Source organism: Camellia sinensis, chromosome 5 (assembly GCF_055761805.1).
Source record: "Camellia sinensis isolate YWXY chromosome 5, ASM5576180v1, whole genome shotgun sequence".
Taxonomy (NCBI): domain Eukaryota; kingdom Viridiplantae; phylum Streptophyta; class Magnoliopsida; order Ericales; family Theaceae; genus Camellia; species Camellia sinensis.
In genome coordinates this window covers 183,320,292-183,347,105 of record NC_138965.1, presented here as the reverse complement: position 1 = coordinate 183,347,105, position 26,814 = coordinate 183,320,292, and the positions used below count along the sequence as shown (strand labels likewise).

General features: G+C 34.5%; 1 protein-coding gene and 2 long non-coding RNA genes across 3 annotated transcripts; all 3 read left to right on the top strand.

Annotated features, from left to right (window-relative positions):
• Positions 1 to 2,558: 2,558 nt before the first annotated feature.
• Positions 2,559 to 6,634, top strand: LOC145791037 (uncharacterized). The gene is made up of 4 exons (XR_014330665.1): positions 2,559 to 3,221; positions 3,556 to 3,600; positions 4,019 to 5,910; positions 6,239 to 6,634. It is a non-coding gene; the product is annotated as an uncharacterized LOC145791037 (long non-coding RNA).
• A 5,934-nt stretch (positions 6,635 to 12,568) lies between these two features.
• Positions 12,569 to 13,359, top strand: LOC145791036 (uncharacterized). Its single transcript, XR_014330664.1, has 2 exons — positions 12,569 to 13,036; positions 13,131 to 13,359. It is a non-coding gene; the product is annotated as an uncharacterized LOC145791036 (long non-coding RNA).
• Positions 13,360 to 21,520: 8,161 nt separating this feature from the next.
• On the top strand, positions 21,521 to 26,216 carry LOC114290505 (myosin-binding protein 2). The gene is made up of 4 exons (XM_028234448.2): positions 21,521 to 23,174; positions 23,298 to 23,468; positions 23,857 to 25,264; positions 25,378 to 26,216. Exons 1-3 carry the CDS (start codon positions 21,866 to 21,868, stop codon positions 25,221 to 25,223), a joined length of 2,847 nt encoding a protein of 948 aa, XP_028090249.2. The 5' UTR covers positions 21,521 to 21,865; the 3' UTR covers positions 25,224 to 25,264; positions 25,378 to 26,216.
• Positions 26,217 to 26,814: the final 598 nt, after the last annotated feature.

The window sequence follows — 26,814 nt, the reverse complement described above, 5'->3', positions numbered from 1 at the left end:
TTCGGATTAATCTTAAAAGATGGTATGTGATCTAACTTGATTAATCTACGTAAAGATTCAAAGTTCACATGTCCTAGTCTACCATGCCACGAATTGGAAGACTCAAGCATGTAAACAGAAGAAGATGCACCTTTATTCATCTTTGGGATAACAGTCATAACATTGAGTTTAAACATACCCCCCAACATATAACCCTTACCTACATACATTTCGCTTTTGGTAAGAATGCCCTTGTCGGACTCAAAAACCATGCGAAAACCATGTTTACTAAGAAGAGACCCTGAGACAAGATTTTTACGAATGTCCAGAACATACAGGACTTCGTTCAAGGTCAGCTCATTTCTTGACGTCAACTTCAGGACCACCTTTCCTTTCCCCTCAACAATCGAGGTAGCAGAGTTTCCCATAAACAACTTCTCATCGTTTGTAACCGGTTCGAAAGTTGTAAACAGTTTCTGCTCGGAGCAGATGTGGCGTGTAGCCCCAGTATTAATCCACCATTCTCTTGGGTTTGAACCCACCAGATTCACCTCAGAGACAACGGCAGACAAGTGCATATCATCCTCCTCATGGGAGTGCTCTTGTAAGTCTGCCATATGAGCACGAGGTTTGGTCTTGTATGGCTTCTTCTGCTTGTGGCAGTCACTAGTCCGATGCCCCTCGTTACCACAGTTATAGCACTTCCCAAAGCACCGATAACCAGGTTCTTGCGGCTTGTAAGCCGACTTCTTTGCAATACCACCACTTGGCTCCAGCTTAGAGCTCTTGTTCACAAGGGGCTTCTTCCTTATCCTAGAAGATTTGCCATGCTCAACGACATTGGCCTTTACTGAGGAGGTACTCCCTCCTTTCTTTCTATTATCCTCTTCAATCCGGAGTCGGACAACCAGCTCTTCAACAGACATTTTCTTGCACTTGTGCTTCAAGTAATTCTTGAAATTCTTCCAACCATTGGGAAGTTTCTCAATGATCACAGCAACTTGGAATGACTCGTTCAAAGGCATCCCCTCAGCATGAATTTCATGCAAGATCACTTGGAACTCCTGGACTTGGCTTATCACAGTTTTAGAATCTACCATTTTAAAATCAAGGAAACGGCCAACCAAAAATTTCTTTGCCCCGGCATCCTCAGTCCTGTACTTTTTGTCCAGAGATTTCCATAATTCTTTTGCTGAGCTCTTGGAACAAAACACACTATAGAGTGAGTCTGCCAAGCTGTTGAACACATAGTTCCGGCAAAGATAGTCTGTCTGCTTCCATGTGTCAAGCGCCATGATTTTCTGCCTGTCAGGCTCATTCTCTGCCACGGCTGGAGGATCCTCACTCAGAACCTTGGCAAGGTTTAGCGTGGTCAAGTAAAACAGCATCTTTTGCTGCCATCTCTTAAAGTTTTTCCTAGCAAATTTTTCTGGGCGCTCATGGTGACTAAGCGGTCCTCCCGGAACAGCCGGAGTAACACTAGGGTTGACCACAGAGGTCACAGCAGTAGGGGTTGGCAATCCAGTTGCCCCGGGGTTCAAATCCCCACTAACATTAGCAGTAACAGCAGCATCAGTGATAGTTTCCATTTCTGAAAATTACACCAGAATATCACTTCTGTGTTTCCAGAAATTAAACTTAACCCTTAGAAAATCCCTTAGAAGAAAAATTAATTCAAAAATTAGTCTCACCACAAAACCTAGAATCGAACATAGTCAAGAAAGTTCACAGGAAGACTGGAGGGGTCACATCGGTCCTACTTAAAACCCAGTTAACCTTTTGACAAAACTTTTAAGAGCATGTTGACTCCTAGTCCGTGATAAACAAATTAAGAATTAAATTTTCTTAGGGATGAACTAGGTTAAAGCAAACCGGGGTCCAAAACTTTTACAAGCAATGTAAAACCATTGCTACAACAATATAAGCAAATAAAACTTGCTACTACAAATTGGTAAACAAATCAATTACATCTCAAGCAAACATGCTTCAAACATTTTGATAAAATAGCCAATCCATAAGGATTCTATGTAGTACAAAAGCTTTTCCACGCTTAGGTATTCCTATTCAACACAAACGTTAGTAGTCCAAACATTTTTGTTTTTACATCCAAAATTCTATTCATTTGGTTTTATATTTGTTTTTCGCATTGGTATCCCTACAAAGAAAGTTAGTAGCAAATCACCACAAAATACAAACAAATAATCTAAAAAATTTAATTATAATAAATAATTGAAACCATCTAGCCAACTGTTAATTATATAAGTAACCAACTAATATAAGGTACCAAAACAAAATACAATTTGTAACTTCAAAATTAAATTACAACTTTAAAATAAAGTTCAATACTCATGAGTCATGAATGAAATTAATTCATAATAAACATTTAAACTAATAACTCCAAATAGATAAGTCAAATTCAAAGTTAATGCACCCAATTAAATAATTCAGATTAATGCACACTACAAGAATTTACACATTTGCCGACCACTTTTGCCGACCAAAAAAATTTTTGTCGCAAAAAAATGACATTCGCCGACCAAAAGTAAATTTCGTAGCTAAAAATTGATACTGTTACCGACTAAAATTTTTGGTCGCAAATAAGTAATTTTTGCCGACCAAATTACACTAATTGTCGCCAAAAATATGGGCGGAAGAATGAAATTAAAAAGGGGGCTGTGTATGCTATTTTTAGCGACTAATATAATTTGGTCGCTGATACCAAAACGGCGTTGTTTTGGTATCCAAATGCATTAGCCGACCATCAGTTTGGTAGGGGATGACTTTACTAATTCAAACAAATATGAAAAATTCCTACGCGCCTCTTTCACACCTCAGTCGATTTCGATCAAAGCTCAGTCGCGCCATTCACCTCACCTTACCTTCGTCTTCTTCACTCTCGTCGTCGGTTTCAAAACCCTAACCCTACCTTTGATCTTCTCCAATCCCTCCATAAGCTGTATGTTCAAATGCAGACCCTACACTCCCCTCAACTGTTTCAGAACCTTTGTCTACAAAGGACTACCGCCAGACTCATCAAAACGACGATCTGGAACGGGCTGATTGTGATGAGAATGATCAGGCGGCGAGGCACATTAATGCGTCGGAAATGAAATCGAAGATGGATAATTCATCTTTGCCCTAATTTTTCCCTCCATTTCTGTTCAATCGACCCCTCGATCTTCTCTGATTAGAACTCTGCACCAGATTTGCTGATTCAGTCCAGCTCCAGGTTCAGCCTTGAGGTACACACCACTCTCCTCTCATTCTCTACCTCTGTTTTTCACTTTCTTTCTTTTCTTCGCTTTTCTCTCAATGAATTCAAGATTCAGATTTCTTTTTTTGTTTATATTTTCCTTTTTTTCCCCTCAGAAACCAAAAGATTGGATCAATATACACATCTCTTACCTCAAATATAGGTTTAATTTTTTCCTTCTTGTTGATTTCAATTTCTACTGAAGATTTTTTGTTCCTATAATTTTCATTAGTTAACTGTTTGACCGAGAATGGCAGTGTTGACTTAGAACGGTTGATGATTGTTTCTACCTAGTTTATTAATTTGGTTGTTTTGGAAAACAGAGAAAAATTGCCTCTATGGAATCTGATTCATCCACACTTTCTCAGGTATGCCTTTTTATTTATTTATTTATATAATTTTTTAATTCAAATGCTCATATTCAAGTGTTCTACAAAAAATTGATGGATTATACTTCTGTGTGTACTTCTCCAAATGGAGCAGAACTTGAATAAATTTAAGTTGTATAAATGCCAATTCATGTGGAAGTATTGGTTACTATTTCTGATTTTAGAGAATGTTTTAAGGATTGGGTTTAATAACTGAGATAGATATTACTATTATTTTTTAATATCTATATGATTATATCTATTTATTTGATCACTGGAAGGTTTGCAATTTTCTGAGGAGTCATATAAGCTGCAACTGTTCTGCAGATTTTTCCATTTCGGTTTCATGATATTCACATTGATTGATTGCTATAATTAGGTTGAGACTGTCTTCCATGAGTTTGGCCATGCATTGCAGAACATGCTAACCAAACAAGATGAAGGTCTTGTTTCTGGTTCTCAAGGGATAGAGAATGATGCGTTGTTGAATTAGCTTATTAGTTCATGGAAAATTGGTGCTGCCAAAGGTAATATTTTATAACCATAAATATCTCAATTCTATATGTTGTGCCTACTTTTCTCCTCAGATTCTACATTTTTATTCATGGCTCAAGCAATTTGAAATTGTTATGTAGCCATATATTATAAGTTATTCTTGTGTTGGTGGAATATGACTGCCTTTTGGGGGTTTCTCACTACATTGCCTTTGAATCCTATAAGGATTCAAAACATTGACGTCTGAATGTGAATTACTGCATACTTATTAAATATTTATGCAAGCACCAACATTTTGTTTATGTCGTTTTCAAAAGAAATGATTCCATAACCTGGTGTTCTGCTTCTAATGACTAAGGGATAATTTTCTTTGTAAAATGATTTTAGCATCTCTTCTTTTACTTTTCTCGGTTCATATTTGCAAAACAGTTCATCCCTAAGGAGGTTTAATTAATGACATATCAGTTAACCACTAATTGTTAGTTCTTGGATTCTTCATGCGTGGGTGTGCCATTCCCACTTAAAAAACCATATTTTTATTTTAGTATGTGAATATAACAAAAGTTTACATATCTAAATGCATAGATAGTCCAAACTTCAATTTTTCATAGACATGATGCTTCAGTGTTCTTGAACCTGAGCCTGTTCTTGCTTCAGATATTGAGAATTGAAGTTAATATTTGGGTGCAATTGGAGGTCGTTCACAATAGGATGACATATATGTGCATATTATCAAAAATGCTTAAAAATAGATTAGCAGAATGAGATTGAATTCTCCAAATACTATTGTTGATGAGATATGTAATGAATAGAAAATTTAGCGTTGATTGCTATATCTGAAACAATAGAGGTGTTTGAACCTCTTGGAACAATCTCTCTCAACTTTTACTGTTTCTACTGTGATTTCAGCTATTATAGCCATCTGTGTTATGTTGATCCAGAATTGTTGATTCAATTTCCTGTACACACAGGTATGGTAGGTAGTTTTATGAATTAGGAATAGTGATGATTAAGGAAAGCTTGTAAAATCTAGGGCTATATGGAAGGGCAATTGTTTGAATTGGCTTGGTTTTGAAAGTGTTTGGTTGCTTGAAATTATTGCTGGAATTTCTAGATCGCTAATAAGAGGTTTTCAAAACTGTTTTTATATGAATTTTTCAAAAGCAATGTATTGTTAGAACCTTAGGGAAAAACAGTGTGAAATAAACTGTTGCAAGTGGTCTATAAAATGAGCTTGTTTAAGAAGGTTGTATGGTGCTCTCTAACTTCTCAAAGATGTCAGTCTCTCTGTCCATTCTTATTTTTTGACACATCATTTGAGTGTCTAACTTTTACTTTGTCTATGCATATCAAAATCACATTGTTTTTGTGCGAGAATGAAATTATACCTTTTGGTTGTATGTTTTCTAAGGATAATCAATTTTTTTTTTACTGAACTGTACTTTTAGATCTCTTTGATATTTTCTTCTCCTTCATTTTCTGTAATTGTTCTTTGTATTCATGCAGCGTATCAAGATTGAAGGGATTAAGAATGACCCATGGTTCTGACAGAACTATGTGGCTGTTAAACAAGGAGAAAATGAAGATGTGAATTTGGATGATGTTCATGCAGTCTAACAAATTGTCATAATTGATCTTCTCACTGCATTTTTACCAGTAATCACGGAATGACATGACGTGTAGTACCAAGTTCTTGAGCTCATGTTCTGAAAGAAGTGATTTACCTTACTGTGTATTGTGTTATTCTTTTAGGTCTACAGTTCCTGGAAAGAAACCAACTACTCAACACAGTGGTGCTATGAGAATTACATCCAGGTGTGTTTTGGTATCTCAGTATACATGTTCTGCTTATACTCTTTTATTTATTTATTTATCATTATCATATAAACATGCTTATGTTTGTTCAGAGCTATCTAGGAACTGCTCTTGTAATGTAGGTTTGTACCAAACTACAAGCCTATCCTTCCTTGCGCCTGCATTATCAAGACCAATGCTTGAATTAGAATGAGCTTTTAATTTACCAATCTTTATACCACATTGTTGAATCTTTATATGCACTTCTGATTTCTATTTCTAAGTTCTCTTTTACTGTTTGCGTAGTATCTTTACATTCTCAAAATTCTGAACATTTTTCTTATTGCAGCCCAATCCAGACCCCTGAATTCATGCACCTACAGTTGGGAAATTCCTTCTCAAGTCTAGAGGCTTCTTCACAGATGACTACATGTTTTGGGTTTGTGTTGGAGCACTCTTGGGGTTTTCTCTTCTCTTCAACATTTTATTTATTAAGTCAATGCTGCAATATTGCAGCATTGACTTTTTTGAATCGTAAGCTATAGCATCTAGTCATTTGGTTCAGATATTTTTATTTGAAAATGGATTTCCTTCGCTGGAAGTAGATTTCCAGGATTAACAACCCTGTTTCTGGATGTTCTACATCAGCTCTTAGTGATTCAAAATCTGTAGTCTTGGATGAAGATGTTGGAAAGAAGAATAAGAAATCATCTGGATGAATGACCTATGAAGGTTTGAGCCTTTACCTTTGTCTCTTTTGATCTTTACTTAATGATCTCATCTTCTATTTCTCTTGCTGCCAATTAAGTTAACGACGTAGGTCACTAGTTACTCCTTTATCACCTTTCTTTTCCATTTTAAAGTTCATGGCAAGTTGAATTGCATTGTGTGTGTAATGATGTCGATGAAGTGGGGAAACCAGATATCCTAAAAGAAAATAAGAAAACAACAATAAGAATAGGTTTCCCAAAAGTCCAAATCATTGGAAGATTTCCAAAAGAAAGGCATTAGAATTCAAGTAAATTTCAATGATTACTGGAAAATACTAGTGAAAAATTGTCTATTTTAAATGAGTAAATTCTTATAGTTTATTTGTCTATCTGTGATTCTTATAGTTTTTAGTTATATATTTATTTGTCTCATAGTTATTCTTATAGTTTTTAGTTGCATCCTAAATAGTTGGTTATAGGTAAATGGTTTTCTCTCAGCAGCTGTATTGATGAAACTTAATGTTAAATTTTGATGGGTTGATGACTTTCCAGGTCAACGTTGTAAATTTGATTGCGACAATTAAGGGTGGGACTCATGTTGATTATGTTACCAACCAGATAACAAACTATGTAATGAGTATTGTTAATAAAAAGAATAAGAATGCTAATCTCAAAGCCCACGCAGTGAAGAACCATCTATGGGTTTTTGTCAATGCTCTTATTGGCAACCCAGCTTTTGATTCTCAAACCAAAGGGACTTTGACAATTCGGAGTATGAATCTTGGAAGGAATAAGAATGCTAATCCCTGTCCAATCTTACTTCCATTACTGTCTAGTGGAACTGAAAGTGAAGTTTATAATAACTGGTATTTATTGTTGCACAGGCTACTCACAGAAATGGGAAAGTTCTAGCGTTTTATTCCATGTCGGAGTATGAATCTTGGAAGGAGAGCTTGGGAGGCAATGCCAGCGGTTGGTCCATTAAGTACTATAAGGTTTGTATGTTCAAGATCACAGGAGGGATAAATCTAGGGTACTCGGTGTTTTTGTATGTGTTGTCAGTTTTGGTATTTTATTATCTGCACTACTATTTGTCTCTTGGACTATATTTGTCCCTTCAAGTTTTCATTGAGGAAACCTACCTTGGATTTCTGGGTGAACTGTGTCAGATTCGTAATTATTGTGGTTATATGCAATGCTGCTGCCATGGAGGTACATATATTATGACATGTTGAACCAAGCTATTTTTAGTAACATGTAACGTGAAGTACTTGATGTTTTTAGATGTTCTTTTCCTCAGGCACTTCCCATATTTCTGTATAGTTTGATCACTGCTTGGGGTGCCATCCTGATTTTAGTTACATTGATACTTCTGTTTGGAGAGGTGAGGGATTTATCTTAGGTAACATTTCTTTAGAAGAGAGCTATAAAATTTGGAGCAGGTGGACAGCTGCTTGAATTTGCAGTGCAATTTATGGTTTATTAGGGTATTCGTGCCCAATTTTACCCACGTAAAACTGATTTCTTATCCCTGCAATTTGCGACATGGGGAATTGAGGTGGGAATGTGTCTGCCCATTAGAAAAAGTGCTTATTAGAAAACTTGAGTTATGTTCTTGTAGCATGGATACATTTTCTGAAGAAGTGCTTTTAGAAAACTCAAATTTATTTTTCGCATCGTGATGTTTCAATTTTCCTGGTTAAATCAGCATGGTGAATTTGCATGCGCTAATTACTACTAGTCTGTATGAACAGATTATACCACAATCTGTTTGTTCTAGATATGGGTTGGCTATTGGTGCAGTTGTAGCCCCATTTGTCTGCATTCTTGTTTGGATTTGTTTTCCTGTAGCATATCCAATAAGCAAGGTACTTGTGTTTGCTCAGCACTATTGCATTGCATTAGTTAAGTAAATTCATTGGTTGGTCTTTCTAATTAGTCTTCTTGGCTACCCTTATTCTCTGTGATTTTAGCTATTATATTTTCTGCTAGGACATGTACATGTAGCACTTTTCCGTAGAGCTGAGTTGAAAACACTGGTTGATTTGCATGGTAATGAGGTAAGTAGCTACATTTTTTAAAGTGTTATGAACTAACAACATTTTTTTATTTATTTATGATGCAATTTGGTCCATCCCCCTCCCATGTCCCTACTGCCCACCCACCCACCCACCTACCTACACCCAAAAGAAAAAAAGGACAATAATGTTTTTCCATCCTGTTATTGTTATTACTGTTAGTTTTTTTCTCTGTCAAGGCACGAAAAGGACAAATCACAACTCATTTATATGACAAACAGTCTATAATTTTTGTCATAATAACAGGAAAAGTTCAATTGGATACAGGTATGTAGGGACACGACACTTGATGCCAGTCCAGCATAGTTGGAAATTCAATTTCCCCGGTTCATGCTTATTATTTTAGTACACATCTTTTTTCAAGGCAGTATCATTAGAAATTGGTTTAAGACATACTATAGGATGGCAGTGAATCACAAAATGGCTTTGTGTAGTGAATTCCTTGTAGTTGAATAAGGCTTTGTTGAATGAGCATGCTCAGTTTTTGTCTATTGTCCCCCCCAAGAATTTTTCTTTATTCACTCTTTAAGACCGTATTATATAATTTTTCCATGTTAAAAATAGACCATGTTGGGGCCTTATTTTCATCTTCTTGATTGTTTCTCCTACTAAACAACTGTCAATTTCCTTAGGGTATGTAGATTGTTGTTTAGCACTCTGTCTCGAAGACTTGAAGTCCCTCAGTGGCCTTACTATGCGAAATTTGAATCTCTATGTTCTTATAAGTTATAAGTACTCATCAAACATCTTTCTCTAGCTATATTTGTATTGTGTTTTCTCAGTCATTGTTGTCTTCTCTTGATTCACAAAATTAATTCATTCTTTGTGTTTCATTAGTGATGACAATATTAAAGTAGCTGTCAATTTATGTGTTTCATTAGTGTTGCCAATTTAAAAAATATCTGTCAATTTCCGTATGTGTTTACTTTTTTCATGTAATGCAGTTATGTGATGGAAACATTGGGACTTTGGAGGAATGGACCATGGAGATGATCAAGCTGCAGTGCTAAACCCTGGGAACAAACCATTAACACAGATTACTGAAGATGATTCATTTAGAGAATTTGAATTTAGACAGTATTTTTTTGCCAGCCAAGCAAAGGTGTGCAAGACAAAGAAGTAGGATTAACTTAGGTCGGTTTTAGATAATAACAGGAGAATTTATACATAATGGAAAATTATGTTTTTTTTTTCATACCAGAAGTTATTGCATTATTTGTTTTCCTCAATCATGTTCAATTTATGGCATGTAAAATTTTTCGTAGCATTGAGTCTTTCATTTATCAGTAACACTTATATTATTCTTCTTGCATATTGGAAATTGGGATGCACTGCTTGAACTTGCTTTAGTACGTGCTCAGTATATCATAGTTAACTTAATTCTACATTTTATTGTTAAACTTAATTTGTAATATCTATACTAATTGCCTCACTGGAGCCGTACTTTCTTAAGTTTTCTACAGTGGTTGTTATATTTGTCAAAACTTTAAATGTTTTGTCTCGCCACATTTCAAGGGTACTTGGTTTTCTGCAATTGTGTTTTAACTTTGTTGCAATTATACATCTCAATTTTGCAGCTGTTATTCAAGTTGAATCGTCCCTTTGAGGTTGCATCAAGGGGCTATTCATTTATTATCGGTTTTTCAAAGGCATTGGCACTGCATGAGGTATTTGACATGTTGTTCAATGTTCACTCACAGTAATAATAGTACTTTTTTTAAGCTATTATTGAAACGTTATTTATTCTTATCCTTTTTACCTCTCTTTTCTTGGTGTTCTTTTCAGAGTATGTTACCCTTCTGTATGCGTGAAGTTTGGGTGATAATTGCTTGCTTGGCTTTAATCAATACAATTGCTTCTCATTATAGTGATGGACAAGTGGCACCTGATACAGAAACAGAGTTTTATCACCTTCAAGGTGATCTTTATTCACTATGCTGGATTAAGGTAAAGTTTACACGCATTGCAAGTGACTTCCAAACTCCATATACTTAGTGTGATATAGTGCAGTGTTTGCATACTATACTATGTAACTTGGTGAGTGGAAGTAATCAACATTTGTTATTTCAACCGAGAATGGAGTTTGAGGGAAAAAATAGTTGTCTAGGCATGTTTTTTACTGACATATAGATGCGATGATATGTTTCATTCTATTTTTATTTCTCAATGGTTTCCCTGTGACAATTAACAAGCATTTTTTTTTATTAAGAAAAAAAAGAATAGCCATGCATTTGTTCACTTGTTTCTACAAATTTAATACCAAAATTATTGCTTATTGCAATGTAATTCCCCATGTGGTAGTTCATGAGGCTTGCATAACTAATTGGTTATGGATCAGATATAGAAAGAAGTCCTGTCAACAGGTAGAAACACAACTTTTTAGCATACCAATCCTATTTGAAAGTAGTAGTCAGCATTGCCAAAGAGTTCCTTTGATGCTGCACTGTGGTCCTCCAACTCTCTCTAATATATTTTTCTTTTGTGCAGTGCTTCACTCAGCATGCTACCTTGGCCTAAGCCTGCAGTTTGGCCTTTAGTTCCACCTGATGCTCCATCTGAGGTGTTTGAGAAGGAAAAGGTGAGGTTTTTAATTTGGTATTATTGACATGTAACTAGGAAAAGGCTTGTAAATTTGAGCACTGATATAAATTAAATAAACCAACCTTGTACTGGTTATTTCGAGGATACTTCAATTGATACTCTGCTTCTTTTGTTATAAGTGATTCAACTGGTTTGCTGGTTGTTTAGAATGAGTCTTAACTGAAGTCAAATAAAGTTAATTACATTTTAGGATGAAAGAAAATTTTATTCATAACTCAAAAATCATTTGATGGCTCAGTATGATGGCCTCAGTGACATCCTAACAAAGCGGCCAATTGTAATTGGGCCAGAACTGAAAGCTACTCTGGAAAACATGATCTGGTTTTTTACTTTCTTTGTAAAAATTAGTTTTTTCAATAATGCCTCCTGTGCGCTGAGGAGCTTCATCATCAACATCTTTACTCTGGATTATTGGAAGAAATAACTGAACAACTGTGGGATAGTCAAATTTATTGTTGTCGTAGTTCAATTACATACATTAGTCACCAATATGGATCTTAGATGATATCTAGAGCTGGAGGATTGTAAGGGCCAGGTTGTCAAAAAATAAAATAAAAAACCTTGTTCAAAAAAAAAACAATCAGTTTTTGGAAATTTGTACTACTTACCTGAGCAGTGCTTGTGTCCTTGCATTGAATTGTTATGGTAATGTGGCTCAAGTTGAGGGTTAGGATTAAATGTTTCACTAAAATAGACTATGTGTTTGTGGGCACTTTTTCTGAGACACAACATGCCCTTCCTCACCTCAGTTAACATGTCAATAATATGGTCAGGGATTGAATTGGGTTAACTTAGTAGTCATTTTGTTTGATAGTTAAGCTACCTTAATTTATGTTTCAATTTTTTATTTTCTGAATTGGTGATGATCTGAGTTGCTGCTATGAAGTTGTTGCTGTTGCTTGTGATATTGCTGCTGTAGCTATGGTTTCTGTGCTGATGTGTAGTTCAGTAGTAGAATTGGGTTTTTGATATTTATGCTGCTGCTGGATCTGTTGATAGTGATTGTGTCCTTGCTTGCTGGGTGGAACTTCATTATGGTCAGGGTTTGAATTGGTTTAACTTAGAAGTCAATTTGTTAGATAGTTAAGCTACCTTAACTATCTAAATTGGTGATGATATGAGTTGCTGCTGTGAAGTTGTGGTTTCTGTTCTGATGTGTAGTTCAGGAGTAGAATTGGGCTTTTAAGTCCTCTGGGTTGTGCTGCTATCTTGTGGAACACTAAATGATCTGGTGACTGCCAGTCAGTACTACTGTGAAGACTGGAGGAGATTCATGGAGGTTTGTTGACTTCTATAGAGTTGATTAATTACTTTAGAGTTTAGGGCACCAAACCAAACAACTTGTTTGTTAAGAAGAACATAAATACATGTTTACATTAGATTTGGCTATTGAGAGACTACAGTAATTGACTCTGTTCTATGGGTCAGGAAAAGAATTCACTTGTTGCACATTTTTAATATAAGACATTGTTCTAAATAATCTTTCAGTATAAGACAGTAATTAACTTTGTTCTAAACAGTTGAGACAACGCTTTGTGAGTTGAATGTGCTTTTCCAAACATACTAAACATGTAAAACCATTAGACTGTAAGTGGTCTCTTTTGTGTTTTTCTTTAGCTGCTATCATGTGTGAACTATTGAAGACATTTTCCATAAATTGGCCAAATCTTTTTGCAGGCTGAAGGTGATGATGATGATGCCGAGGCTGATGATGATGAAACTGACAAAGATGCTGATATTACAGAAGAGAGTGCACATGTAGGATTTCTTTAATATTAATTAATTGTTTAAAAATATCAATTCCACAAAGGATCCACTTTGATATATCTTGTTTGTTGCTTTGTATTTGCAGGATGAGTTGTAGGGAGGGGGAGCACCGTTGTGGTTTTCTGCTGACAATTCACTCTCTCGAGATCTCTAAATTTTTTTCTTGCTTAGTTTATTTGTAGCTTTTAGTTTTGTTTGTGTTTTAGGGAAAGAAACATTGGTGGCTGCATAGCAAGCAAGAACTGTGGCTAATTGTTTTAATCTCATTTGACTCACTTGAGGAATTGAATCAGTAGTTGTTGGGTTTACCATTGTATGGAACGTCACTTGTGCCATTCCTTGAATTTATGTGCTATGTTATTGCCTATTGGGAAATTGGAAAGTAAGAAAATATTTAATGATTTAGTTTTTGAATGATGCTTTAAAATTATGTATTGTGTCGAATGTTAGTGAATTATGTATTATGTCGAATGTTAATGATTCAGTTAATTTGAATGATGCTTTAAAATTATTGGTTTATTACGGATTGAATGAATTATTAGGAATTACAGGTGTATTGTTTTCCTGCTTTGGCGACCAATTTATTAGTCGCGACAAATAAATAATTTTTTTTCGCAAAAAATGACAATTGCCGACCAAGAGTTTTGGTCGCAAAAAATACATCTATTGCCGACCAAACAGCTCTTGGTCGTGGAATTTCACTTTTGCCGACCAAAAATTTTGGTCGCGAAAAGTAACAAATGGCGACCAAATTTTTTGGTCGTGGAATGTCACAATTGGCGACCAAACTTTTTGGTCGTTGAATGTGATAATTGGCGACCAAACTTTTTGGTCGCGAAATGTGTCAATTGGCGACTAAGATATTTGGTCGGGAAAATATCACTTTTCGCGACCAAAGTGTTTTAGCGACAAAATGAATTAGTCGCGGTAATTGAATATTTAGCGACCAAAAATTTAGTCGGCAAATCCAACTTTTGCCGACCAACCCAAATTTTGGTCGCAAATTACTTTTGCCGACCCTCAATTGGCGACCAAAGTAGCGACCAAAAAAATTGGTCGCGGATAACTTTTGCCGACCAAAAATGGACTTTTAGCGACCACTTTTTTTGTTGCCAAAAGTGTTAATTCTTGTAGTGGCACCTAATTAAATAATTCAGATTAATGCACCTAATTAAATAATTCAGATTAATGCACCCAAATAAATAATTTAGATTAATGCACCTAATTAAATAACTCAGATTAATGCACCCAATTAGATAATTTAGATTAATGCACCCAATTAAATAATTCATATTAACGCACACAATTAGATAATTTAGATTAATCATGTACACAATTCATAAAACTCTATAACTCCAAATACATTAAATTATGTAATCTAGCCTAGAAAATAATAAGCATGTAACAAATTGAGACTAGAATAGAATTAGCATGTCAAAATTGTAACATCCATAAATTATATTTTATAACCTTAAAATTCATGCAAATCATGGTAGGGAAATGATGAACCATACGCATAAAATAAGATCATACTAATACAATTAAGTATGCAAATTACAATAGAGCATTCTAATTAAACTAAGCAATTAGAGAGTGCCATTGCATAATTTACAATTATTGAAATAGTGAGCAATTCCGCAACAATTCCTAGTAACATTATACACAGCTAACCTAATAGTCTATATAAATCTATTCAATCAATTTCATAGAAAAGATATATAAAATCTGTTTTATGCTTGTTGTTCAAAATTGTGAAATTAAATAAATAGATTTATGAAGAAAACAAATTATATACCAAGAACATATGCTGATAATTACAACTAAATTTCAACAGAAATACACAAAAAACAATAAAGGGTAAAGAGACAAAACCGAAGCCTGCACGGAAGCAGTTTCCTTAAAACAGATTTCGTTACCTCACGGGTCGAGTGCTTGAGGAAACCCGGCGTCTATCTCCCAGGATACGACGGTCAAAACCAGTTACGGCAGAAGCACTATCTGTCTAGCTTAGCGAACAAAACAATGGCAGCACTCTCTCACAATAGGAACTATCAAGCAAACTGACTTATAAAATGGAAGCAAAAATTTCTATATTGAAACTTGACAGGAGGGTCTCAATTTATACATGTATAGGGGAGAGAGGAAAAGCCTCCAGCCTTTAAGGCTAGTCATTAAAACACCAAGCATCCATAGCCCCTTTCCACAAAATGAAAAGTATGGATGCCCAAAGAATTCACACCCTTTAGCTAAGAAAAAAGATTTAAATACTCTTTAAAATCCTATTCATGAATCTAACATCAAGAAGTAATTTCTTGACAATTTCTTATTCAAAACCCAATGATTTTTGGCTCACTTGGACCCAACACAAAAAAATGGTTAGGACCCATTTTAATATTTAATTAAAGTCACCACACTTTAATATTAAATTAAAGTCCCCAAAAATCATTTTTTCCAACACATCACACATGATAAACGAGCATCCCATTTACTAGGTTAATCCGTCAAGTGTGTTTATATCATAAATTAGGATAGAAATTTAGAAAATCAAAGAAAAGATTTTGGAAATTTGGGTAGGAATTGGAAAGGAAAAGTTCCCTTTTAAAATTCCTACCTAAATTAATCAAAATACAACTTAAAACTTTTATTAGGTTGTGTTTGGATAATGAATTTGGATAGAGATTTGAAAAGAAAAATGAAAAAAGTGTGTGAAAGGTAACTAACTATATTTCACTCATATTTTCTCTTTCTTTTTCTAAATCTCTACCTAAATTCATGATCCAAACATAATTAAACATCATTCAAGCTTGGCCTTTGCATTTCAATTAGATGATAAAACAAATGGGCTAAAACTAGAGTTTGTGAAATAGGGATATGCATGCCAAGTTCACCTTAGCCGACTCCTATCATATTACAAAGAATGCATGCTCAATCGTTAGCTACTTGAAGAAAAATTTAGGGCAACATATAGGCTTCACTTAGTTACCTCAGAAAAATAACAATTCGCGCGTGCACACACATAAAAATAACAAATTTCCTTATTTGGTTATCATGGAAAAATGGAGTGAAAAATAAAATATGAACAGAAGTAAAGAAAAATTTTTAATTTAGTTTTTAATTTTCTTTATTGATTGTTCTTTTATCATTTAGCTTTATTTAAAGTATCAGAGGAATTGGAAGAATACAAGGAGGTTAGATTCTTTTTCCTTTTTTACCCCCCCCCCCCCCCCCCACCGTGGGTAAGTAACTATTAAATTACCAGACAGTGACACTTCACCTCTTCTAGTCTTAGAGATGATCAAATCACAACTTGATTGACATTTTGATATTAAAAAACTGCTATTATAAACAAATAAAAGGGGGTCCACTTAATTTATTTCAAATTCTGGAAAAAGGTGCAAATTCACACTTTTGTTTGGTAACCTTTGTGCTGGCCAACCCAAATTTGAAGGGAAGTAATGTGTCATCTTTAGCAGCCAAAGTAAGATAATTTTAAGGGAATATAAGCTTAGTCTATGACTGGGTTGTGAAAAATTGAAACATTGGAATTCTTTTCAAATTTATGTGAAAGCAAAAAAAGCATTTTCATGGGAAAAACTCAAAGTAGCATTTTACTTCAGACATAATTAACAAAAGACAGGCTTATTTGATGGTTAACAAAATGTTGAATTGTTGCACATTTCTCAACTATTTATTTTTATAGAGAATATACAATTGTTTCAAACATGTTAACCAGTGTTATTAGTGCACCACTTAACAAGATTATAATTTGGCTAAGGATTCTCCATTCTTAAGTATCTTTGTTTCATATCTCAATTCATTCACCATTTTTAAATCATGTAAAAATTTCAAAATGTGAAAATTTGAAGACATATCTAATCACTATAAGAGATTCGAGACAAGGGATAAAAATGTTTGGGGATATAGAATCTCTGGCCTTATTATTTGATTTGCAAAGTTATGGCCTAAAAATGTACTAAATTATGGAGTGACATTACCCAAAGAGCTGCATGTAACTAGATAAACTTGGGATTTGACTTTTAACCTTGTTTACTCATTTTCATATATCAACATAAAAGACATTAAAGAACTTACAGCATCAAGGTGGATTGTTTGGAAGTGAGAAATTAACATTTTAAAATAGGACCCCGCAATTAGACCCAACTAACAAAGGGGTTTTTTTTTTTAAAGTTGTTATTCTTGAGTAGAAAGTTAGTCCAAAACCAATTGACATGGTTGCTCTCTATTGAGAATGTCACCCCCCATCCCAGTACTTGAGGTTGGATTCACAACTAATTAAATTTTAAAATTTTTAAAATTAGTTTGAATTAAATTAAATAATGCAGTGGAATGAAATAAAAGATGTAGATAAATGTATAAAACATACATGGAAATTATTTTTTATGTAACATAAGTTAGATAATAATTACAAATAAACACAAGAGAAAAAAAAAAAGAAAAGAAAAAAACACAATATTCATCTCAAGTTTGGATCCTGATTAATAAGGTAAAACCATTACTCCTTAAGTTTTTTCACCTGAAAAGGTTTTAACAACTATAAGCACATGGCAGAGTGAGGAATATTATACTAAGAACATAAGGGTATACAGATTACCATAGATAATTATTTAGGCTAAGGGTATACAGATTACCATAGATAATTATTTAGGCTAAATAATGAAAAGTTTGGTTCGAATAAATTATTTTAAATAACAGACATATAATACAAAATCCGTATATGCAAAACAATCATAATCACAAAGCAGAACAGATGGTCAATGGATCCATGACAGACAGAGGGTCATGAAGTGACTAATCAGAGGGTCAATTGTTATAAGTTTCCCAAGGTATGGGACCGTCAGAGGGTCATTAAAGTGACAATTCAAATGGTCAATGATTATTTAAGTTTCTTAAGACATGAGACCTCCGTAGTGGTATTTATAAAAATAAATAGTTATACACTCATTGCCAAATAAATTCTAAAATTTAAACAATCACATCCATGAGTTTTAATTTTAAATAAATATGACTCATAAAATGAATAACATAATTGAATGTTAATATAATTAAATATATATATATATAATTTATATAAAATAATAAAATAATTTATAACTACTCAAAATATAATATAACTCACCTCAATATTAATTCTTTTAACTTAATTTCCGTTCCCGACTCACTCTTTTTACTATTCCTTTTATTTCCTCGTTTTGTCTCTTTTTACTTACTATTCCTTTTATTTCCTTGTTTTGTTTTTGCTCCATTACTACAGCCTCACTCCCGCCTTATATACACGGCCCAACTCGCTGATTCACCTATCCTAATTTTCTCCTTAATCATTGCATCCACAGGTGGCGTACCGGGATGCCTCCAACCAAGCCATTTCTTCCTACCTTCATTAGATGATTTTCAAGTCATTTGCCACCTTTTTCTAAATTCTACCTTGGCCCTTAACAACATAATAATTCCATGGTTAGGCTTTTGATTTGACCTAATTAATACATTAGTATGGTTATGTTTTGGTAAAATTAATACCTTTTAATTCAAATTAGATTACATTTTAACACATGCAATTATGAAATTAAATATATTCCTATTATTTTATATTATTTTCTATTTATTTATTTACTCATTTATTTTTAATTTAATTAATTAAACAACTGGAGTGTCACATAGAAAAGATGAGAGAATTGTTGAATATCATATTAGAATATGCTACATTTTCATTTTTTTTTATCAAGTGTTGACCTATCAATTATTTTAATTTTTTGTTTTTTATTTTTTATTTTTTGAATAATAATAAGGATGTGTCATATAATAAAAATATGGGAGACGGTGATGGAACGACGATTGTGAGATATAACAGATGTATCAAAGAATCAATTTGAGGTCAACAATGAAAGCGATCTATTTTCTTAGGAAAATAATAAAAAATTATAGAGAAAAGAAAAGAGACATTCATATAGTGTATATCAATCTTGAGAAAGCATATGATAGAGTGCCTCGGGATATAATCTGGTGCGTGTTAGAGAAGAAATGGGTAACAAAAAGTTATATTAATGTGATTAGGAACATGTATAAAGGGGTGATGACCACTATTAGATCGCCTGCTGGAGAGAAAGACAAATGAATTTTCAATTACTGTAAGGTTACATTAATGATTTACCTTAAGTCCTTATCTTTTTGTTTTAGTTATGGATGAGTTGACGAGAAATATTCAAGATGATGTGCCATGGTGTATGTTTTTTGCAGATGATATCGTGTTAGTGGATGATACTAGAGAATGAGTTAACACAAAGTTGGAGACTTGGAGAGAATCACTTGAATCTAAAGGATTTAGGATAAACAGAACTAAGACAGAATATATGGAGTGTAAACTTAATAACAGTAACAATGAAAGTAGAGAAAAAGTGAAGATTGAGAACTAAGAACTATCTAAGAGTGAACATTTTCTTTATTTAGGGTCGATTATCACAACTGCGGAGGAAATTGAAAAGGATATGGTCCATAGAATTAAAGTGAGGTGGCTTAAGTAGAGAAGTGCGTCTGGGATACTGTGCGATAAATGAGTACCCGCTAAACTAAAAGGAAAGTTCTATAGAACGGCTATTAGACCATCGATGTTGTATGTGACGGAGTATTGGGTAACCAAGAAACAACATATAGATAAGATGAGTGTTGTTGAGATGATGATGCTAAGGTGAATATGTGGCAAGACTAGAAAAGACAGAATTATGAATGAGTATGTTTGGGAATGGATAGGAGTAATACTGATAGAAGATAAGTTGAGAGAGAATAGATTGAGATGGTTTAGTTATATTCAACGGAGACCAACAGAGGCAGTAGTGAAGAGATGCGATGCAGTGATGATAGATTGAAGTGTTAAGGGACGAGGTAGATCTAGATTGACGTTGGCTAGCGTAATAAATAAAGATATGAATCTATTTAACTTGATTAATGAAATGGCCTTTGATAGAGCCACGTGAAGAAGAAGGATTCATATAACCAACTCTATTTGATGGGACTTAAGACTTGGTTTGAATTGATTCGATTTGATTTGGTTTTGTTTGATTTGGTTTGAATAGTAACAAGGACTTGTTATGCATGGTATAATGGGTTACTTATGCCGGAAAATAGGAGAGGTTTGGTAACCCATCCTGCCTTCAATGAGCTATTTCTCAATTGGCCCCAGTAAATTTCTCCTTTTGTGTTTTATTTATTTCATTTTTCTTTCTTTCCCATCCTAGACATCCATTCAATGAGAATTAAAATGGGCACACATATATTTTTAATTTTCTTTCACTCCGTAATTCCAATGGACTTCCCAACTCAAACATAAGTTTCCGTAGAAATTTTGAGCTCAAGCATAAGTTTTGGCCGAACTAGATCATAGGTTATGTCCCACTTAGGATGCCAACAAGACGGTTTTGGGCTGGATTTTAAAAAATTGCCCCCTTTTATATTTGAAGCGGGGTAAATTAGGGTTTGGCAGTGGCGATGACAGGGTAGAGAATGGATTAATTTTGTAATTTTAAAAATAAAAATATCAATAAAAATTATAGATAATATGATATATTATGAATAATAATTTATAATTAACAAGAATTTTAAGAGGTAAGATGAGAAATAAATGAATGAATATCAATGTTAAGTGTAAATTTTAGTGTTTTATTTTTATTAAAATGAAAAATAAATAAATAAATGTATTACGTACATATAAATAGATTTAGTAACCATAATCATTGTGTGATTTAGGTAAAATGGGGCGGAGGAAGCAAAATCCATCTCACTTCCTTATTAAGGCAAGAAAAATCTACGTAAGACGAGACAAAAATGCAGGGGCAGAGCGGGGCCAAGAAAAACTAACATCCCTTATAGTTTCTTGTCTCAAATTACCTTTCTACCTCACAATTTGTCTCTTTAACTTGGATCATGTGATAAAGAGAAAATTTGGAATTAAAAAAAAAAAAAAATTGAGACAGAAAATCCTCAATTAGTTTTGTCATATAAAGTAAAAAAGAATGAAGTTAATGGTTGAATATTTAAACCTGTCTCAACTTCTTGTGTAATGTTTTTTATTTTTTATTTTTTGGTTTCATGACTGAAATCAAGTACAAAGGGAAAAATAATAATTTGAAAAGAAATAATATGCATTTTTCACTTCCATATAAACAAAATGTAGATCATGAAACTACATGCACTCCAATTGACCATAGAATAAGGAAAAGAAACATACATGATGAGCACCAGCACCTTGGCATTCTTAATGGGACCCAATACCTTACTTTGAGTGTGGTCCTACCAACTCATTTTATTGTCAGTGGGCCTTCCATTTGATACCCTCTGCTTAAAGAAAAGGTGTTTGGATCCAAAGTTAACTCTATCACCTGCTGGGGTTCAATTGCAACCCTCTTTTACTCTAATCCAAAATAATGAATCTTCACTTAAAAAATTGATACAGTTTAATAAACAAATACAGCATTTTCAACATGATAATCTAGAATAGATGTTGAAATGTTGAAATGGTTTGCTTAAAAATTTTGTCAAAATTGAAAATAATCATAGTAATCAAATACGTTAAAAAACATTCTCATTTTGTATGCTTCGCTCAATTCTTTTTTCTAAAGTTTGTAGTAAGTCTACTTTGGCTGTCTCATCAAACAAACCCTTTCTAATAAAACCACTTCCTCATCTACCTCTGGAACTACTCTCTAAACCCTCTCTCTCTCTCTCTCTCTCTCTCTACAAACTAAGCCATTTTTTTGTTGTATCTCTCTCTCTCTCTGGTCCCCTGTATATACCAAGAAACAGAGCATCAACATGGCTGCCAACAAATTTGCAACCATGTTGCATAGAAACAGCAACAAATTGACTGTCATTCTCATCTACGCAGTCCTTGAATGGATTCTGATAGTTCTTCTCCTCCTCAACTCTCTATTTTCTTATCTGATTATCAGATTTGCAGATTACTTTGGTCTCAAAACACCCTGCCTCTGGTGTTCTCGTCTCGATCACATCTTCGAGCCTGGAAAGAACAAGAATTCACACAGAGATCTTCTCTGTGAAGCTCATGCCGCAGAGATTTCCAAATTGGGTTATTGCTCTAATCATCGGAAATTGGCTGAATCGCAAGAAATGTGTGAGGATTGCTCATCCTCGAGACCGGACTATCGTGGGGCTTCGAAGAATTTAAGTTTCTTTCCATGGGTTAAAGAGATTGGAATGATAGAGAATGAAGGAGATAAGGTCAGTGATGAGAATGGTGATGTGGGCTTCAAGTGTTCTTGTTGTGGTGTGAATTTTCATAGCAAAATTTACTCTCCTTATATTGTGATTAAGCCTTCTTGGGGTGTTTTGGAGTATACCCAGAAAGTAGATTTGAATGATGATGACGATCAGATTGAAGATGGTGATAATTCGGATCGAAGCGGATCAGATTTTGTGATCGATCGATGCCAAGATGATCATGCGATTGAGGAAAACGATGAAAGTCAGATGCTTTGTGGTGTGAGAGATCATGAGGAAGATGTGGATTGCTCTGTTTCTGTATCAAACTCTGGATTGGGAGAATTGGATGGCGATGAAATTGACAGAGTAGTTATGGCTTTGGAATCTGAGAAAGAACCCATTAAGGAAGACAATTCAGTTGTGATAATGGAGGATCCGTCTTCTGGTGAGGCCCTGAATCAGATTTTTACCAGAGAAGATGAATCTGTTGAAATTCCTCCTCAGCATCTGGAATTCTTTGTTGGTCATGGTGGTTATCGGTTGATTCCAGTTGAATTGATCGATTCGACAATGGAGGAAAATCGGAGTACGTACAGAAGTAAGGAAGAAGATGATGTGAATTTTGACAATCGAGAAGAGAATTTGGAATCCGAGTCACGCGATGAAGCACGAGTTGAATCAGTTGGTGAGAACTTGAATAGGTCCAGATTAGGAGAAAGAGAGGCAGAACTCTCTGCCAATGAGATGGAAGAGGAAGCCAAATTTGCAGTGTTTGAATCCATGGAAATAGAAGAGAATGATAATTCTCTTATATTTCATGCCAAAGAATGTGATTTTGTGAGGGAGGTATATGAACATGTTGAAGCAGATGCAGAAGAAAGGGATTCAGATGTTCCTTCAGGTACTTAGGTTATGTTTGGTTGTTTTTTCAAATTTTCCCAAAAACCCAGAATTTTTGTTTTTCTTTTATTCTTTTTATGTTAAATTTTGATTTAAATATTAAACAATTGCCCTATAAATGCAGTCACAGAAGAAGTGTTTCAAATGCCAGTCAATGAAATTGAAGCAGAGGTGTCAATAGGAACTGAAATTCCTGATCTAGAACCAACAGATGAGATTCAAAATCAAGAAATCCTTTGCATAAATGAAGATCCTTCTATCAGTTCGGCTGTTTTCCAGATGGATGAAAGTCAAGGTCAGCCTCTCACAACCTTTTAAAAGTACAATTTTTATTCAATAATCAACTTGGGCTAGCCTAGTTGACGATAATTGTTGCACCTCACTGTAAGGTCAATGGCTCGAGTCCACCTTGCCCCCAAGGCTACGGCCTCCAATGTACTTAAAAAAAATGATAAAGTCTATAAACACAAAAACCGATCACAAAACCAGACACATGCCTCTCACATGAGGCACGTCTCAGTTTTTTTATGAGTCCCATAATGTGAGAGTTGTTTGTGTCTAGTTCGTTTCTGTGTAAGTAGAAGAACTATAAAAAAAAAAAAAAATTTATTCAGTGATGAGTTGTTACTCTGAATATCCAAGTAGGACAAAACGTGGAGCTGATCTTAATGTTTTTGTTTTAGGTTCTAAGCAAGCTGAGGAAGAGTCAGTAGAGTTGAAAACAATATCAATTGAGGTGAGAGAGATTGTGATGAACAATGAAATTTCTCTTGGTTCAGAGCTTAATGAGATTGAGGAAGAGAAAGTTCCCGATACACCCACTTCGATAGAAAATCTCCATCACTTGCACAAGAAATTGTTACTCCTCGAGAAAAGAGAATTGGGTACTGAAGAGTCTTTGGATGGAAGTGTCATAAGCGAGTTTGAGAGTGGTGACGGAGTTACGAGTATTGAACACTTGAAATCGGCATTAAGATCTGAGAGAAAAGCTTTACATGCTTTATATGCGGAACTTGAAGAGGAGAGAAGTTCCTCTGCAGTTGCAGCTAGCCAGACTATGGCGATGATCAATAGGCTTCAAGAAGAGAAGGCTGCAATGCAAATGGAAGCTTTGCAGTACCAGAGAATGATGGAAGAACAGTCCGAGTACGATCAAGAAGCTTTGCAGCTTTTGAATGAGCTCATGGTGAAGAGAGAAAAGGAAAAGCAAGAGCTAGAGAAAGGATTGGAAGTGTATAGAAAGAAGGTTTTGGAGTACGAGGGCAAAGAGAAGATGAGAATGTTGAGAAAAAGCAAGGATTGTATCGCAAGAAGTGAAAGTTGCTCTGCTTCTTCTAGCAGTGTTGGGGATAGTGATGGGCTATCTATTGACTTAAATCAAGAGGCAAAAGAGGAAGATAGGTTTGATCGAGAAAATGGAAACCACAACACGCCAATTGATGAAGTTTTGAATTTGGAAGAATCATTGGCTAACTTTGAGGAAGAGAGGTTGTCTATTCTAGAGCAACTCAAGGTTTTGGAAGAGAAGCTTTTTACATTGTCTGATGAAGAGGAACAACATTTTGAGGACATAAAGCCAATTGAGCATTTCTACGAAGAGAATGGAAACGGGGACTTGGGTTTTGGTGGTGAAGGAGTAAATGGGATTGCAAATGCAAATGGTTTTTCCAAGCAAATGAATGGGAAACATCATATCATAGGTGCAAAGGGAAAGACCCTTCTACCACTTTTTGATGCGATTAGTACAGAAAATGGAGACACTTTTGCAGAGAATGGACATGTAAATGGGTATGATTATGATATCTTGAAAAGTCCTTGTGTGAAAAGAAACGAGTTGGAGAACAAGAAGCTTGTTGAAGAGGAGGTGGATCATCTCTATGAGAGGTTACAAGCTCTTGAGGCAGACAGAGAATTCCTAAAGCATTGCATGAGCTCCTTGAAGAAGGGGGACAAGGGAATGGATCTTCTTCAAGAGATTTTACAACATCTTCGCGATCTAAGGAATGTGGAGCTCCGGCTGAGGAATTTTGGCGATACTGCTCAAGTATGACATATATTGTGCATAACCATCATGTCCCAGCAAGAAAATAGGTAAATTTTGCATACCCTTTTGTTAGAAATGTTATGTACTCATCGTAGGACCTGAGTTTTAAAATTCTAGCTTCATTTCCTGATTGGATTTGTGTGAATTTTTGTATATGCAGATTGTGTTCTTGGAATGTGGTCTTAAGACAGAAGAAGAACACAAAGACCGCGATGATCAAATGAAAAAAAAATGATAATTTTGAGTCTTGAAGAAAGGTAGTCCCTTGATGGAGAGGGAAGCTCCTGATGCATGTTTTGGTCATCTTGGTGGACTATAAATTGGAAGTCTACCCAACTTTGTTTTTTGTTTTTTTTCTTCTGGTTTTTTGTGCCCAAATTTTTGTGGGTTAGTGTCCATCTATGCCTTTTGAGGGAAAGGAGGATGATGAGTGTATGTGTGTGTAGGTTAGTGAAGTGAAGCCACCCTGTCATTTGTATGTTGTGACTTGTGAGAAGAACAAAAAATGCCTGGCTTGCAAAGCTGGTGCGATCCAACAAAGATTCCAGTGCCAGGTACATAGCCCTAGTTTATTAATTATTAGACAGTTAGGACTAGGAAAATCTTTAATTACTTATTTTTTTCACATTTTATTTTTATTTTTGGAGAATGATAAAGGGTGGCTTAGTCTACTGGTAAAACTTTCCGTTAGCGTTCTTGGTGCACGGGTTCAAGTCACAGAAATAATCTCTCGGTAAATTTGTGTAATGTTGCGTATATCTACCTTTCTCAATCCTACGTTAACGGGAGTTTTGTGTACTGGGTGGTCTTTAGTTTTCTTAAATTTTTTTTTTTTTTGGAGAAGGAAAAGAAAGGGCAAGTAACTTCTCTTTTTCCATCTCATCCCTGCATATCATTTCATCACATGAGGTTTGTTTATTATTTTGAAGGAGCAAAGTTGGATCAGTTGTATACTACATGTACCCATTTGTAAAGTATATAAAGTGGAGTGTTTGTTTATACTTGTTTTGGACCCACCTTTCATTCTTTTCTTTGTTTTTGGGTTTTTGGGTTTTTGACAGCAATTGATTAATTGTAAAAAAATAATAAAATATGAAAACAAAATAATTAGCAGAAGAAGTGAAGATTGCTTTCGCTGTGGATTTTGCTTTAAGCAATAAACAACCCTTGGTAGGTGGCTGATATCAACTGACAAAAATTAGTAAAATGATTAATTATATGCACAAAATAAACAAATAAAAATGATTATGTTGGTCTCACTCTCACAACTGGGACAGTTACTGGCAGCGCCCCTCAAATTTTTTAAAAATATGGATAAATTACAATTTGTCCCTCTAAAGTTTCATTTATTTTTTATTTTGACTTTTTAAGTTTGATTTTTTTCACTTTAATTCTTTATGTTTGTAATCTTTTTCATTTTGATCTTTCTTTTTTAAATCCTTTCTATTTTGATCATTTAAATTTGATTTTTCTCACTTTGACCCTTCATGTTTGTAATCCCTCATACTTTGACTCTTTATGTTTGCAATCGTTTATAGTTTACTTCTAGACTAATTTCTATTTAAAAAATTAACAGAATCTACCACATCATCATCAT

Coding starts and splice junctions, on each gene's coding strand:
- LOC114290505 (XM_028234448.2), top strand. CDS start 21,866: ATGGCTGCCAACAAATTTGCAACCATGTTGCATAGAAACAGCAACAAA. Junction 23,175..23,297: donor GGATTCAGATGTTCCTTCAG/GTACTTAGGTTA, acceptor CTATAAATGCAG/TCACAGAAGAAGTGTTTCAA. Junction 23,469..23,856: donor CCAGATGGATGAAAGTCAAG/GTCAGCCTCTCA, acceptor TTTTTGTTTTAG/GTTCTAAGCAAGCTGAGGAA.